This window comes from Mobula hypostoma, chromosome 18 (assembly GCF_963921235.1).
Source record: "Mobula hypostoma chromosome 18, sMobHyp1.1, whole genome shotgun sequence".
NCBI classification, from domain to species: Eukaryota; Metazoa; Chordata; class Chondrichthyes; order Myliobatiformes; family Myliobatidae; genus Mobula; species Mobula hypostoma.
Window position 1 is genome coordinate 1,271,865 of NC_086114.1, and position 17,323 is coordinate 1,289,187.

General features: G+C 42.4%; 1 protein-coding gene across 5 annotated transcripts in view; it reads left to right on the top strand.

Annotated features, from left to right (window-relative positions):
• The window catches only part of samd8 (sterile alpha motif domain containing 8), an 83,643-nt gene extending 73,891 nt beyond the window's left edge, over window positions 1–9,752 (top strand). For all 5 annotated transcript variants that reach the window (XM_063070295.1, XM_063070298.1, XM_063070296.1 and 2 more), the window contains one exon: window positions 4,593–9,752. In XM_063070295.1, the coding sequence (XP_062926365.1) occupies window positions 4,593–4,897 (305 nt within the window). In that variant the 3' untranslated portion in view covers window positions 4,898–9,752. The remainder of the gene's footprint in view (window positions 1–4,592) is intronic.
• The last annotated feature ends 7,571 nt before the right edge of the window (window positions 9,753–17,323 follow it).

The window sequence follows — 17,323 nt, forward strand, 5'->3', positions numbered from 1 at the left end:
TTTATTGTATCTGGTGGCCCCAGTGTGGCCTCCTCTAAATCGGTGAGACCTGATATAGGACCACTTCGTTGAGCACCTTCACTCCATCTGCAGTTGGGATCTCCCAGTGGGCACCCTTTTCAGTTCCACTGCACATTCCCACACCGATGTGTCTATCCACTGCTGGGTCACAGCTAAATAACACCCCAGCAGCAAGAACATTAAATCCTCAAAGTTATGATAACCACTCCCCCATATGTTCTGTTTCCCTTATTTTTCCTGTTTTCATCTCTCCTCCTTATCCCACATATTCCCCTCCAGGGATGCTGCCTGTCCCAGTGAGAATATCCAGTGAATCTCTCCTGCTAACACATCCGTGTGACCACCAGAACCACACATAATACTCCCAAATCCAGTTAAAGGTTCAAAGGTACATTTAATAGAACCACAGAACCATAGAAACTACAGCACAGAAACAGGCCCTTCTTGGCTGTGCCGAACCATTTTCTGCCTAGTCCCACTGACCTGCACACGGATCATATCCATACACCTCCCATCCATGTATCTGTCCAATTTATTCTTAAATGTTAAAAAAGAACCCGCATTTACCACCTCGTCTGGCAGCTCATTCCATACTCCCACCACTCTCTGTGTGAAGAAGCCCCCCCTAATGTTCCCTTTAAACTCCCCCCCCCCCACCCTTAACCATGTCCTCTGGTTTTTTTTCTCCCCTTGCCTCAGTGGAAAAAGCCTGCTTGCATTCACTCTATCTATACCCATCATAATTTTATATACCTCGATCAAATCTCCCCTCATTCTTCTACGCTCCAGGGAATAAAGTCCTAACCTATTCAACCTTTCTCTGTAACTGAGTTTCTCAAGTCCCGGCAGTATCCTTGTAAACCTTCTCTGCACTCTTTCAACCTTATTTATATCCTTCCTGTAATTTGGTGACCAAAACTGAACACAATACTCCAGATTCGGCCTCACCAATGCCTTATACAACCTCATCATAACATTCCAGCTCTTATACTCAATACTTTGATTAATAAAGGCCAATGTACCAAAAGCTCTCTTTACGACCCTATCTACCTGTGACAACACTTTTAGGGAATTTTGTATCTCTATTCCCAGATCCCTCTGTTCCACTGCACTCCTCAGTGCCTTACCATTAACCCTGTATGTTCTACGTTGGTTTGTCCTTCCAACGTGCAATACCTCACACTTGTCAGTATTAAACTCCATCTGCCATTTTTCAGCCCATTTTTCCAGCTGGTCCAAGTCCCTCTGCAGGCTCTGAAAACCTTCCTCACTGGCTACTACACCTCCAATCTTTGTATCATCAGCAAACTTGCTGATCCAATTTACCACATTATCATCCAGATCGTTGATATAGTTGACAAATAACAATGGACCCAGCACTGATCCCTGTGGCACACCACTAGTCACAGGCCTCCACTCAGAGAAGCAATTCTCTACCACCACTCTCGGGCTTCTTCCATCGAGCCAATGTCTAATCCAATTTACCACCTCTCCATGTATACCTAGCGACTGAATTTTCCTAACTAACCTCCCATGCGGGACCTTGTCAAAGGCCTTACTGAAGTCCATGTAGACAATATCCACTGCCTTCCCTTCATCCACTTTCCTGGTAACCTCCTCGAAAAACTCCCAACAGATTGGTCAAACATGACCTACCACGCACAAAGCCATGTTGACTCTCCCTAATAAGTCCCTGTCTATCCAAATACTTGTAGATTCTGTCTCTTAGTACTCCCTCCAATAACTTACCTACTACTGACGTTAAACTCACCGGCCTATAATTTCCCGGATTACTTTTCGATCCTTTTTTAAACAACGGAACAACATGAGCCACTCTCCAATCCTCCGGCACCTCACCCGTAGACAGCGACATTTTAAATATTTCTGCCAGGGCCCCTGAAATTTCAACACTAGTCTCCTTCAAGGTCCGAGGGAACACTTTGTCAGCTCCCGGGGATTTATCCACTTTAATTTTCCTCAAGACAGCAAGCACCTCCTCCTTTTCAATCTGTACAGTTTCCATGGTCTCACTACTTGATTCCCTCATTTCCATAGATTTCATGCCAGCTTCCTTAGTAAATACAGACGCAAAAAACCTATTTAAGATCTCCCCCATTTCCTTTGGTTCTGCACATAGGCGACCACTCTGATCTTCAAGAGGACCAATTTTATCCCTTACAATCCTTTTGCTCTTAATATACTTGTAAAAGCTCTTTGGATTATCCTTCACTTTGACTGCCAAGGCAACCTCATGTCTTCTTTTTGCCCTCCTGATTTCTTTCTTAAGTATTTTCTTGCACTTCTTATACTCCTCAAGCACCTGATTTACCCCCTGTTTCCTATACAATTTCCTATCCACCTTCTAATGTCAGAGAAATGTATACAATATACATCCTGAAATACCTTTTCTTCGCAACCATCCACGAAAACAGAGGAATGCCCCAAAGAATGAATGACAGTTAAATGTTAAAACCCCAAAGCCCCCCCAGTTGCCCCTCCCTTGCATAAGCAGCAGCAAAGCAACAATCCCCCCTCCCCCAGCAGCGGAAAAAAAAGCTTCGACACCCATCACCAAGCACTCAAGTGTGCAGCAAAGATACAGACTTATAGTACCCCAAAGATTACTTGTTCAGCCAGTATTTGACATACCACAGGTTCTCTCTGTGAAGGGGTGTCTGCATTTCAAAGCAGAGTGTGAAACAAGTGTTATGTATACTTGTAACATAACAAATTTACAAAACTTTTATATTCCATGTCCTGGCGTATGTAGCAAATGTACCATATGGCTTCTTCACCCCATTGTCTACCCGTGTTGCAACTTTTGGGAACCATAGACTTAAATGCCATTGTCCATCTGTTCATCAACATTCCCATGTACCCTGCAATCTTCTGTATATATCTCCCCCAAAATGTATCACCTTGCATTCGTTGGGATTACTTTCTATCTGCCAAAATCTCCAACCAACTTTCCATCTGATCCGTGGCCTGCTGTAGCCTGAGAAAACTTTCTTCACTATACTCAACACCATCATTGCTCATGTCATCTGCAAACTTACTAATCCTAGCACCTACATGTACGCCCAAGTTTAATATATTGTGACAAGCACTGATTCCTGTAGTACACTACTGGTCACAATTTAAATCCACCTCTGCTTTCAATCACCAAGCCAATTTTGGATCTGATTAGCTAGTTTTCCATTTATCACCATAAGACATAGGAGCAGAATTAGGCCATCTGGCCCATCGAGTCTGCTCCGCCATTCAATCATGGCTGATCCGTTTTTTCTATCTCCTCCTCAACCCCAGTTCCTGGCCTTCTCCTTGTGACCTTTGATGCCATATCCGATCAAGAAGCTATCAACCTCTGCCTTAAATACACCCAGCAACCTGGCCTCCACAGCTGCATGTGGCAATAAATTTCACAAATTCACCACCCTTTGGCTAAAGAAATTTCTCCGCAACTCTGTTTTGAAAGGGTGCCCCTCTATCCTGAGGCTGTGCCCTCTTGTCCTAGACTCTTCCACCATGGGAAACATCCTTTCCACATCTACTCTGTCTAGACCTTTCAACAAGGTTTCAATGAGATTCCCCCCCACCATCCTTCTGAATTCCAGTGAGTACACACCTAGAGCCATTAAACTTTTCTCGTATGATAACTGTTTCATTCCTGGAATCATCCTTGTGAACCTCCTCTGGACCATCTCCAATGCCAGCGCATCTTTTCTAAAAGGAGGGGCCCAAAACTGTTCACAATACTCAAGGTGAGGCCTCACCAGTGCCTTATAAAGCCTCAGCATTACATCCTTGCTCTTGTATTCAAGCCCTCTTGAAATGAATGCTAACATGGCATTTGCCTTCCTCACCACCGATTCAACCTGCAAGTAAACATTCAGGATGTTCTACACAAGGACTCCCAAGTCCCTCTGCATCTCAGATTCCTGGATTTTCTCCCCGTTTAGAAAATAGTCTGCACATTTATTTCTACTACCAAAGTGCATGACCATACATTTTCCAACATTGTATTTCATTTGCCACTTACTTACCCATTCTCCTAATCTGTCTAAGTCCTTCTGCATCCTGCCTGTTTCCTCAACACTACGTGCCCCTCCACCAATCTTGGTATCATCTGCAAACTTGGCAACAAAACCATCTATTCCATCATCTAAATCATTGATATACAGTATAAAAAGAAGTGGTCCCAACACATTTGTAAATGGTAAAGGAAAGAGAAGAGATAAGAGGAGAAACTCTTTCACAGAAATAGGAAGGAAGGTTCCAGTCGGAAGTTGGAAGTGTATTCAAGGAAACATGCAACAGAAAATTGGACAAGCATGTGAGAGCTCTGAGGTAAAGTTTGAGGCCAGGATTAATTGGTGAGTTCTTTAATGAGCCATGAAAGGTACAGTGCATTGTTGTGTATTTAATGTGAGGCTTAGTGTGTTGTTAATTCTAGCCAATTAGTAGGGTAATCTTTATTCTGTTTGTTTTCATTTTATTAGTACTGGTCTTGTAGCTCAGCTGAAACTGAGAACTAAACCTGACGTATAATATTTCCTTTCACCCTCAATTAGATACACCAAGAAGCTGGAACTTCTTGCATACCTTGTCCTGGGTAATGAACCTATTTGGAATCTTCTTCATCCTGGCTGCACATGAACATTACTCAATCGATGTCTTCATCGCATTTTATATTACCACAAGACTGTTTTTGTACTACCACACATTAGCCAACACTCGAGCATATCAACACAGCCGAAGAGCACGGATTTGGTTTCCGATGTTTTCATTCTTTGAATGTAATGTCAATGGTCCTGTACCAAATGAATATAGTTGGCCTCTTTCTAGACCAAGATTATTGAAAAGATTAATTGGATAAGTGGTAATCTGCCCCACAAGTTACTTTGTTGGACAAACCAAAAATTAAGGAAGAGTTAACTGGTTTTGTATAAAAGATTCACATAATCAGTATAAGGCAAGTACAAATGTGAAGAGGGTGAGGCTTTTATATAGTTGGTGGTTGGTTTGGCTCATGTTAGGTCTACCAAGTTGAAATATTACTTTTCCTTTACCACAAATGTGTCAACTCCATCAGCTGGGAATCTTTCCTGCCATTGGTGGCCTTGTGTGGTTTGAAAGAGATGCAGCCACCTGCTAATGTAAGCTCTCCTGACGTAAGCTATCTGACCACCTTGGTGGTAATATAAATACAGCAGTATGCCCACGAGAACTAATGCTGCTTTTCCTTTCTACCCTGAGGAGAATGTTTTCAAATGAAGCCAGTGACTTCTTGTCGTGTTCAAAGGCTGCCATTCAAATTGCTCAGCTGGTTTTCTGACAAGTCTTTCTCTACTTGAGGATATTTGTTCAAAGATTCCCTTTGTCATTGGGTTTGGTTTCAGGGAAATCTCATTTTGCACTTGTTTAAGGAAACACTAAAGAATTGTGGGAAACCTGGAAGAACCTTTTACAAAGTGTCTTCATTCTACATTTCCTATTTCCATCCTCATTCTACTATATAACCACGGATGGTATGCAATCTGTTCCTAAAGCAATAAAAGGGTTTTGTCCAATACTGGTTCCTTTGGGGTAGCCATCATTTTTACCTATACCTGTTCATTGTAGTAGCAACAACTTCAGTCCTTCCCTCTGTAGACCGTGACATCAGTATTAATTGTGTCAATTATCTCTCAGAAATCTGATTTAATGCACTCAAAAAAACACTCAGACCACTTGTAATATTTACAATGTTGTGTAGTTGATTAGAATACACTATTTGCAATTTAAAATGTTCGATTTATCTAAACCATAATTAGGCATTATTTATAAAATAATTCAGTAGTTTTTATCAATTTAATTGCTGTTGGATAGTTTATGCAATCCACTGTTAGAAAGGAGAATCCTTCATTTCACTTGGGAGAAGTTGTGACTGTACTTCACCTCTGGTGACTTATCAGAAACACTTCTTACAAGTTGACTTGTAGATTAGGACATATTTTGCTTGTGGACTTGCAAGATGCCAGGCACATATTCCAGTTTGAAAAATTAAAAATGATGAATGAATGTGTTTTTGTTTTAACAATTGTAAGAAATTGACAAGCCAGGTAACATTTTCTTTAGTGAGTTGTTATCAGATTAATTTGATAAGGTGATAGTATTAGCATCAGAGGTAAACTCCCTCATTCAGTCAGATCAAGACCGATCATTGCTACTTTCCTGATCTATCCTGATATCCCCTGATTTCCTTGGTATCCTGCAATCTACCGATCTCTGTTTTGAATCTCCTTGGTGATTTCCATAACCCTCTTGGCTGGAGAATTCTCGAGATTCACAACCAAATAAACTCATTTCAATCCCAGATTGCTGACCGCACCCCCCCCCTTATTTTGAGATTGTGATTGTGGGTCCTGGAAACCCAGCATCATTCCAGTATCCACCATATCAAGTGCCATCAGAATTCTGTATGTTTCATTGAGATCATCTCTTAAGTCTAAACTCTTGGGTATACCAGCCCTTTCAGTTTAATGCCTGCACTAGGACAATCCCCTGAAATGCCTAGAGAGAATCTGACAAATCTCTACTGTTCTCCCTCTGCCACTGGCATATCCTTGGTAAGGACAAGATCTGGATGTGGTACTGTAGATGGCCGTCTCATCACAGCTCTGTGCATTAGCCGATCCTCCCACTTGGATCAAGAAGCAAAGCACCCCAGTTTGATATTTTTGCTTCATGCCTTGATGCAGAGGTTAATGGCAAGCTCCTGGCACTGTGTGGAACAATGCAGTGCAGATACAACAGCTGCTCCTTAAATGTCACAGAAGTGGAACTGTTGCCTGGTACTGTTCAAAAATGTGCTGCTGTTATACAAAATAATCATAGCATATTGGAATTTACCCAATGTACTATTCAGTTACCTGGGTAGTAAATTGAAGAGCAAAGAGTAGATGAGATGGTAGAAGTATTTTATCGGTAGAGCCATATATGGGATTTCATTTAAATGAATGAATATTGATTAGCTCAGTGCACGTTTACATTCCCATTTCTGTTAAATGGCATCTTTTAAATGATTCAAAGTTCACATTCTGTACAGTCTTAATGTTCATTCCCCAAACTGGATGCAATACAAACCTTTAGAGGACAGTGTCTGCTTGTAGAACTTAGCTGTAGAAGGCTGGCATGACCGTTGCCAACGACAGAGTGTTTTGCATGCACTGAGAACTTAGCTACTTAAGTTTCTTTAACATTACGGATGTTAGGTAGGTTGCCAATAACTGGTTGTGCTGTCATGTGGCTGTCCTACAGAAAGTTGTTTGTATTTGTCCATAAATATGCCTGAATGTTTTTGATATTGAATATGACTTGTGCTGATCTTCCTTTGTTAGTTAACACAGGTTCCTGTTTTAATTCATAAACAGAGCTCTGCAGTGTCACAAGGGAGTAACCTTATCTGCCCATTTGTGGAGAAGCATTTTTCTTCCTTGGCCGTGCTTTGAGCATCAGCAGCTTTGATCTGATGAACTATCCACATGGGGTCTCACACTGTTATCAGCATTGTAATTTTATTTCTTTTGAGATACTGTGTGACTGCACTGTCTCCTTGTTCTGCCACTAGGTTCCTGTACCTGATTCAGTGTGACATTCCCAGGTTGGCTTTCCTCTTCTATTGTGATAACATGAATTGAGGGACAGTAATGTTACTAGCTAACAAGCACCCCCTGGCTATTCAGCTTGGTGCTGAAGGACCTCACACAACTCTGAGCTTCTAATGATCACTGAGATGTACTTACTGATTGTGGGTTTGTGGGGAACCCTGGTATTCTTGCAGCGCTGTAGCATGCACCTTCTTTTGTTCCTCCTCACTGGCGTGTCATTGGCCATGTAAATCTGATAAAATCCCATTTCCAAGGTTTTCAGCTAATCGTTAGAAGGGCTTTTGGTGGAGGCATTTGTGGATGATTCTGCTCAGGAGAACATTTTGGGAAGGGGTGGAACTTGAACCTGAGGCAGTTCTCAAAGAGAGGCCTTCTTAGTCCTCTACTATAAAGATGAAGCCACACTCAGGTTGGAGGAACAACACCTTATATTCCATCTGGGTAGCCTCCAATCTGGTGGCATGAGCATTGACTTCTCTAACTTCCGTTAATGCCCCTCCTCCCATTCTTACCCCATCCCTTATTTATTTATTTATTTATTTATTTATTTATTTATTATTTTTCCCTTTTTTCTCTCTCTGTCCCTCTCACAATATCTCCTTGCCTACTCTCCACCTTCCTCTGGTGCTCCCCTCCCCCTTTCTTTCTCCCTAGGCCTCCCAACCCATGATCCTTTCCCTTCTCCAGCCTTGTATCCCTTTTGCCAATCAACTTTCCAGCTCTTAGCTCCATCCCTCCCCCTCCTGTCTTCTCCTATCATTTCTGATCTCCCCCTCCCGCTCCCACTTTCAAATCTCTTACTATCTCTTCTTTCAGTTAGTCCTGACGAAGGGTCTCGGCGCAAAATGTCAACTATGCTTCTTCCTATGGATGCTGACTGGCCTTCTGTGTTCCACCAGCATTTTGTGTGTGTTCCTTCCTAATCAAACAGCATTCTCAGGGAGCATAATGAGGAATCACTTCAGTCAAAAATGTTCAGATCAAACTGTTTTTGTGACACACAATGTATTATGAAATGAATTTATTCTGTGTCTATCAACTGCACCACGATCCTTAACTATCAATACTTTGACTCCAAATGTACAAATTATTCTGGTCCTGCTGTGTAAAGCCGGGTAAAGGAAACTGCCAAGGAATAAGGTAAAAATGTTAGTGACTTTTAAATTTAAATGGGCAAATGTATTCCAGATCTTACACTTAAGCTCCAAAGTTTGAGGGATTGCAAGTGTTTTTTAATCTCCTGGGTCTGTCTTGTCATGACCCTGAGCCTCTGACTCCCTACATCAGAAAGAGCATCTTGCTGCAATGATTTCTTGTATTCCCTATTTAGAAAAAAAACACCTCCTTCACTGATTAAGCTGAAAGTAACAGAAAAGCCAGCAAAGTGAGCTGGTTAGGAAAAGTACTAACCATTTATATAGCGTAAATCTCATGGACAGCTCACTGTCTGTTGAGGCCAGTTAGAGATGCTGATCCTGCCAGTATGCCCATGTCCCAAAAATGAACTCATGTTAGTTGTCCTGTCCAAGTGGATGGATGAGGTGAAATAGCCTGGTGTTGAATAAGGTTGTAAGCTTCAAGAAAACATTCAATATCAAAAAATCCAATTTGCTTCAGGTGTGTGTGTGTGTGTGTGTGTGTGAGAGAGAGAGAGAGAGAGAGAGAGAGACACACACACACATACATAGTTGGTGAGTGTTTGAGGCAAACCAACATAATTAGATAACCAACGATATCAGAATGTTTTTTCTTACAAACACCAATTAATTACCTTTTTATAAATTAAATAGATATAAAACAACCCTGTGTTTAAAAAAAAACTCTTAATAGACTGTTTACTTTTAGGTTTGAAGTACTATTCAGTATTACTAATATTTATTAAGTTCAAATCAGAGGTATTAAATGTTTACATTGGTATTTTGTTCAATAAAGGAGCCTGAGTTGGAGCAGCAGTGTTCTGCAGTTCTGTGCATCAGCTCTGTCTGATTCCATCTTTATAAATGTTGCCTTTTATTGGCTTTTGCTGACATCTAGGTAAAAATTCCAGAATGTTTTTCTGTACAAATTCTCAATAAATTTGTTTTATCTTTAATGGTTACCAATGCCTTCTCCTTCCTTCAGTGTAACTAGTTTAATACAGGCATGATATTACAGGTCCCCAATTTTTTTTTCCTGGAACTTGCATTAAGAGATCTAGCTTCTAGTTGCAACAGTTCACGATCAATACATAATATACATTATGTGGTAATCTCTGAGCTGCAGAAGGTTCTGGGAATCTGCTGCATGATTTACAGATGGCTGGTTTGCAACTAGTGCAGACTCAGGCCAGTCCTGGGTTACCGACACCCACCATACTTACACCGCCAGGTACGACCAATCTTACGCAATATTATTACATTCCAAAGTTCAATGTCCACACTTATGTTTCTTCTTATGGATAGCAGAACTAGTTCCTCTCTCTACTTTTAGTGATAGTTCTGTCTTATCAGTCTTGTGAGCTTTCGATGACATTCATTATGACACTGCCTTATTTTATGACTTAAGGACAAAATAAAATTTTGGATGTCTGTAAAATCAGAACCCATCCGTTATGTAGAGGTGGCCTGCAGTTAGAACATCGAGCAATATTTTTGTTATTGTTTGGAGATTGAATACCCAGGAAAGGGTTTGTACTATAGGGCACTGGTGAGATCACACTTGCAGTTCTGTGTACATTACAGGTCTGCAATTTGAAGGAAAGAATGTGAATACATTGGGAGCAGTTCAGACATTTACTAAACCCACAACCATTCTATCAGTTATAAGTCTGTTGATTGAGGAGAATTAGGCAGGCTTGGCTGTATCAGTTGGAGTTTAGAAGAGTAGTTTGTTTGAAATTAATAAGATTCTCAGGGACCTGATATGGTGAATGTGGACAGGATAATTTGTGGGAGAATCTAGAATCACAATTCAAAAATAAAGGGTCTGCACATATGACAGGAGAGGTAATTTTTTTCCCCTCCCTGAAGCTTTTGACAGTTTGGAGCTCTGTTTCAACTACCCCTTGAGGAAGAAAATCTTTGGCAGAGTTACATTTTAAACAAATAGAGTGGAGGAACATGTGAAATTGAGATTACAATCCAATCAGCCATCATCTTGTTCACTGGTGGAGTGGATTGCCTGATTTATCCTCTTAATCCACCTCAATGTCATTTGATTTGTTACCTTTACATTTATACAGTTACATGGTATTTGTGAAGTTTCAAAAACCTGGTCCTTGTGCACTTGAATGGGTTTGGGAAATGTTTTGTGCTTTCTGTTAAACTTGTCTGTTTGTGTAAAGGGAGCCAAGCATTACATGTGTCATGTGATTTGCGGATGACACCAAGATTGGGAGTGTAGTGGACAGTGAGGAAGGCTTTCATGGCTTACACAGGGATCCGCGCCAGCTGGAAAAATGGGCTGAGAAATGGCAGATGCAATTTAATGCAGACAAATGCGAGGGTTTGTACTTCACGAGATTTGTAGAACCAAATAGGGTAGGTCTTACATGGTGAACAGTAGGGCAATGAGGGGTGTGGTGGAACAAAGGGATCTGGGAATATAGGTACATACAGTAATTCATTGAAAGTGGCATCACAGATGGATAGAGTTGTAAAGAAAGCTTTTGGTACGTTGGCCTTCTTAAATCAATGTACTGAGTACAGGGAAGGTATGTTAACCCTAGTGCATTGGTAAGGCCTCAATTGTACTATTTTGGTCACCTACGTACAGGAAGGATATAAACAACGTTGACAGTGCAGAGAAAATTTACAAAGATATTGGTGGGTCTGGAGGACCTGAGTTATACGGAAAGATTAAATAGGTTAGGACTATATTCTTTAGAAGGTAGAAGATTGAGAGGAGACTTAATAGTGGTATGCAAAATTATGAGTGGTACAGATAGGGTAAATGTAAGTGGGCTTTTCTCACTGAAGTAGGGTGGGATTACAACTAGAGATCATGATTTAAGGGGGAAAGGTGAAAAGTTTAAGGGGAACATGAGGGCAAACTTGTTCACTCAGAGGGTGTGGAATGGGCTGCCAGCACAAGTGGTGCTTGTGAGCTCAATTTCAACCTTTGAGAGAAATTTGGATAGGTACATGGATAGTAGGGATATGGAGGGTTATGGCCCAGGTGTAGGTTGTTGGAAGCAGGCAGTTTGAATAGTTTCAGCATGGACTAGATGGGCAAAGGGCCCGTTCCTGTTGAATTTCTCCATAACTCTGTATTCTGAAATCTCATGTTACCCACTCTGTCTTTTGCTGTTTCACTTATTAGGTTTACCGAATGCCTCACAATTTAAAATTCAATTGACTATCTTTTATCCTCTTTAAATAATTTCCTTGTGCAAAGCCATTTGTGTGCTCAGTGCAGCATTTGTCTTTCAGCTAATGCTACCCTGCTCACTTACCAACATTCTCCATGATATTTTGCTCCTTGTTTGGGGTATTAGTCCAATTCCACTCATCCTGGTGAAGGTGGTAGTGAAACATACCCTTGGACCATTATGTACCTTCCAGTGACACTCCTCTCAGGGTGTCGTGGGATAGGAAATTCCAGTTTGCTAGATTATGTAAAATGGCTGCCACATATGTCCAGAGAATTTTAACTGGTCAGTGTGTAGGGGTTTGCATTCAGAGTAACCCCAGTTCAAAGGTTTAAATTGGAGCCTCTGCATTTTTCTGGAGAATTAACCCCAGCATTACCTACTTAGTTCATTGTCAATAATGCACGGTGTTATGTAAGGGCACAGTTATAACCGGTGACACAGGAATAGCTGTGATGATGAGTGATACAGTAGTCAAATGCCGAACAATCATAACAAGTTAAAATATTATTTACTTAAATGATAATATGACGCAAGATTCTCCATACACAAGCTACACAATAAATTTCACAATATACAGTACGTATGTGATAATGAACCAGGTTCTGATTCTGCAATAAGTCATTGCATAATTATATGAACAGTTGCATGACACTCAGTCCAAGGACAGGATTTTGACGTCATCTCTCAGCTCAGGAGGCTGAGTGAGACTAGTGCCACCTCCTGGGATTGTGAATCATAATTTTGAGTTAACCTATTGCTGAGTTATTGATCGGCACACTGTTACTCACTGTTGTCCTCTCCACCTCGAAACTGATCCACATTCCTCACCTTGCCCTCACCTACATGTTCACTCCACCTTGTGGACTCGGGGAGTCACTTCTCTGCTGACATTTGCCCCAGTTTTTACCTCCTACCCAACATCCACAGACTCATTGTTTCAGCTTGTTCCTGCCCCACTGACTCGTATCTGCATACCTCAACCGTTTTATCTCCCCTAGTTTAGTCCCTTCCTACCTACATCCATGACACTTCACACACTCTGGATCTTTTCAATGATTTCAAGTTCCCTGGCCCCCATCATCTTACTTTTCACTATGGATGTCCAGTCCGTATACACCTCCATCCCCCACCAGGAAGCCTCAAAGCTCTCAGTTTCTTTCTGGACACCAGACCCAACTGGTTCTCCTCCAACACCACTCTCCTCTGTCCAATGGAACTTGTCCTCATCCTTAATAATTTCTCCTTTGGCTCCTCTCACTTCCTTCAATGGTATAGCCATTGGCACTCACATGGGTCCCAGGTATGCCTGTCTTTTTGTCGGCTATGTGGAACAATCTATGTTCCAAGCCTACACTGATGTCTGCCCCAACTTTTCCTACGCTACATTGATGACAGCATTGGTGCCACATCGATGACTGCACTGGTGCTGCTTCCTACACCCCTGTGGAGCTCGTCGACTTCATCCACTTTGCCTCCAACTTCCACCCTGCCCTCAAATTTACCTGGTCCATTTCTGACACCTCCCTCCCCTTTCTCGATCTCTGAAGATAGCTTATCCACTGATGTCTATTATAAACCCACAGACTCTCACAGCCATCTGGACCACTCTGTTACTTGTAAACATTCTATCCGTTTCTCTCAGTTCTTCTGTCTCCACTGCATCTGTTCTCAGGATGAGGTTTTTCATTCCAGAATGAAGGAGATGTCCTCCTTTTTCAAAAAAGGGGCTTCCCTTCCTCCACCATCAATGCTGCTCTCAACCACATCTCTTCCATTTTGCTCTAACCTCATCCTTCCGCCTCCCTACCAGGGATAGGGTTCCTCTTGTCCTCAGCTATCACCCCACCAGCCTCTGCATCCAGCACATAATTCTCTGGAACTTCTGCCATCTCCAAAGGGATCCCACCACCAATCACATCTACCCCTCCACCCACCCCACTTTCTGCTTTCTGCAGGGATCGCTCCCTACGTGACTCCCTCGTCCATTCGTCCCTCCCCACTGATCTCCCTCCTGCCACATCCTTGCAAACGAACAAATGCTACACTTGACCGTACACCTCCCCCCTGACTACCATTCAGGGTGCCAAACAGTCCTTCCACATGAGGTGACACTTCACCTGTGAGTCTGTTGGGGTTGTATATTGTGTCCGGTGCTGCCGGTGTGGCCTCCTGTATATCGCTGAGACCCGATGTAGACTGGGACAATGCTTTTAATGAGCACCTACACTCCGCCAGAAGAACTGAAATCTCCCAGTGGCCACCCATTTTAATTACACTTCCCATTCCCATTCTCATATGTCCACCCATGACCTCCTCCACTGTTGTGATGAGGCCACACTCAGGTTGGAAGAATGACACCTTATATTCCATCTTCGTAGTCTCCAACCTGATGGTAATACCCATCCCCTGCACCATTTTCTCACTTTACTTCCTTGCTTGCCCATCGCCTCCCTCTGGTGCTCCTCCTCCCTTTTCTTTTTTCCATGGCGTTCTGTCCTCTTTTATCAGACGCCCCCTTCTCCAGCCCTGTATCCTTTTCACCAATCAACTTCCCAGCTCTTTACTTCACCCCTCCTTCCCTTCTGGTTTCACCTATCACCTTGTTTTTCGTCCTCCCCTTCCCCCACTTTCTTACCCTTGACCTCATCTTGTTTTTTCAGTCCTGATGAAGGGTCTCAGCCTGAAACGTCGACTGTACTCTTTACCATTGACACTGCTCGGCCTGCTGAGTTCCTCCAGCATTTGGTGTGTGTTGCTTGCCCCCAGTTTTGGTCAGTTCTCTTTTCTCTCTGGTATTTTCCTGACACATCCACTCATTTCAGTTTCCTACGAAACATCAAATTTTCAAAGTTTTCTCACTCTCTTAGTATGTTCTCACTTATACCATTGTAAAATAAATATTACCCAGGTTTTCAGGTTCAGGAGCTGGATATTTGCAGGGCCCCTTGTGGAAGACTGCTGCAGAAGATGAAGTTCCATTGGATCTGGTGATTTGGTAAGTCTGATCCAAGATTGGCTTGGTCAGAGAATACAGACGGTAGCGGTTGATGGGTATTATTATGTGTGTAAATAATGAAGAACTGCAGTTCGCAGTGTGCAATGCGGGCTGTTCACCCGGAAGTGGAAGTGACAATAGGGAACTGGTTGCACGTGCTCGAGTCAAGCTGAAGCCTTAAGTGGAGGGTCCTGTAAACAAATAGATAACAGTGTTTTTACCCACGCTGTTTGTACTTATTAAGAACAGCGTGGGTAAAAACACTGTTATCTATTTGTTTACAGGACCCTCCACTTAAGGCTTCAGCTTGACTCGAGCACGTGCAACCAGTTCCCTATTGTCACTTCCACTTCCGGGTGAACAGCCCGCATTGCACACTGCGAACTGCATGGTGTCAGAAGTCAGCATGAGAGGCCTAAACATGGAGTATAAATGAATGCTGTGCACTACTGAAAAAGAGAAGCTGATTCCAAAAGGGAAAGAAAACGCAGCAAGTGAGGTCAACCAGCAGATTGTGTCCAGAAGTTCACCAGATTCACCAACAGGTTCTGATGAGAGAGCTTGAAAAGACCTGCAATAGATAACCTAAGTCCTCCCACACCTATGCAGTTTACCAGCAATCTAACTGACAACTGGAAACGCTTCAAACGATTCAATGTCATTTTGCGACAAGCAGAGCTGGCAGGGCGGGTGAAAAATTGAAAGCGTCAATCTTTCTACACTAAATTGGCGAAGATGCTTTGGACATAAGATCATAAGATATAGGAGCAGAATTAGGCCATTTGGCCCATTGACTCTGCTCTGCCATTTCATAATGGCTGATCCAATTCTCCTCTCAGCCCCAATCTCCTGCCTTCTCCCCGTATCCCTTCATGCCCTGACCAATCAAGAACCTATCAACCTCTGTCTTAAATATACGTAAAGATTTGGCCTCCACAGCTGCCTTTGGCAACACATTCCACAGATTCACCACTATCTGGCTAAAGAAATACCTCCTCATCTCCATTCTAAAAGGACACCCCTCTATTCTGAAGCTGTGTGCTCTGGTCTTAGACGCTCCCACCATAGGAAATATCCTCTCCACATCCACTCTATCAAGGCCTTTCACCATTCGATAAATTTCAGTGTGGTGACCCCTCGTTCTTCTGAGTTCCAGTGAATACAAGCCCTGAGCAATTACTCTAGTTCTCTTACATTTGCATTCCTCCTCAGAATTAGAATCAGAATCAGGTTTATTATCACCAGCATCTGTCATGAAATTTGTTAACTTAGCAGCAGCAGTTCAATGCAATACATATTATAGAAAAAAAAACAAAATAAAATAATAATAACAAATAAGTAAATCAGTTATAGTATATGTATATTGAATAGATTAAAAATTGTGCAAAAATCAGAAATATATTAAAAAAGTGAGGTAGTGTCAAAGGGCCAAATCCCCTCAGATGGCAGAGGGGAAGAAGCTGTTCCTGAATCACTGAGCGTGTGTCTTCAGGCCTCTGTACCTCCCACCTGATGGTAACAGTGAGAAAAGGACATCCCCTGGGTGCTGGAGGTCCTTAATAATGGATGCTGCCTTTCTGAGACACCGCTCTTTGAAGCTGTCCTGGGTACTTTGTCGGCTAGTACCCAAGAGGAGCCGACTAAATTTACAACCCACTGCAGTCCTTTCGGACCTGTTCTGTAGTCCCCCCAGACCAGACAGTGTTACAGCCTGTCAGAATGTTCTCCATGGTACACCTATAGAAGTTTTTGAGTGTATTTGTTAAATACCAAACCTCTTCAAACTCCGAATGGAGTATAGCCACTGTCTTGCCTTCTTTATAACTACATCGATATGTTGGGACCAGGTTAGATCCTCAGAGATCCTGACACCCAGGAACTTGAAGCTGCTCTCTCTCTCCACTGCTGATCCCTCTATGAGGATTGGTATGTGTTCCTTCATCTTACCCTTCCTGAAGTCCACAATCAGCTCTTTTGTCTTACTGCCATTGAGTGCCAAGTTGTTGCTGCGGCATCACTCCACTAGTTGGCATATCTCACTCCTGTATGCCCTCTCGACACCACCTGAGATTCTACCAGCAATAGTTGTATCATCAGCAAATTTATAAATGGTATTTGATCTATGCCTAGCCACACTGTCATAGGTATATAGAGAGTAGAGCAGTGGGCTAAGGACACACCCCTGAGGTGCGCCAGTGTTGATTGTCAGCGAGGAGGAGCCTCTGGTCTTCCGGTTAGGAAGTCAAGGATCCAATTACAGAGGGAGGTACAGAGACTGTGTCAGAATTGTGGGAATGATGGTATTAA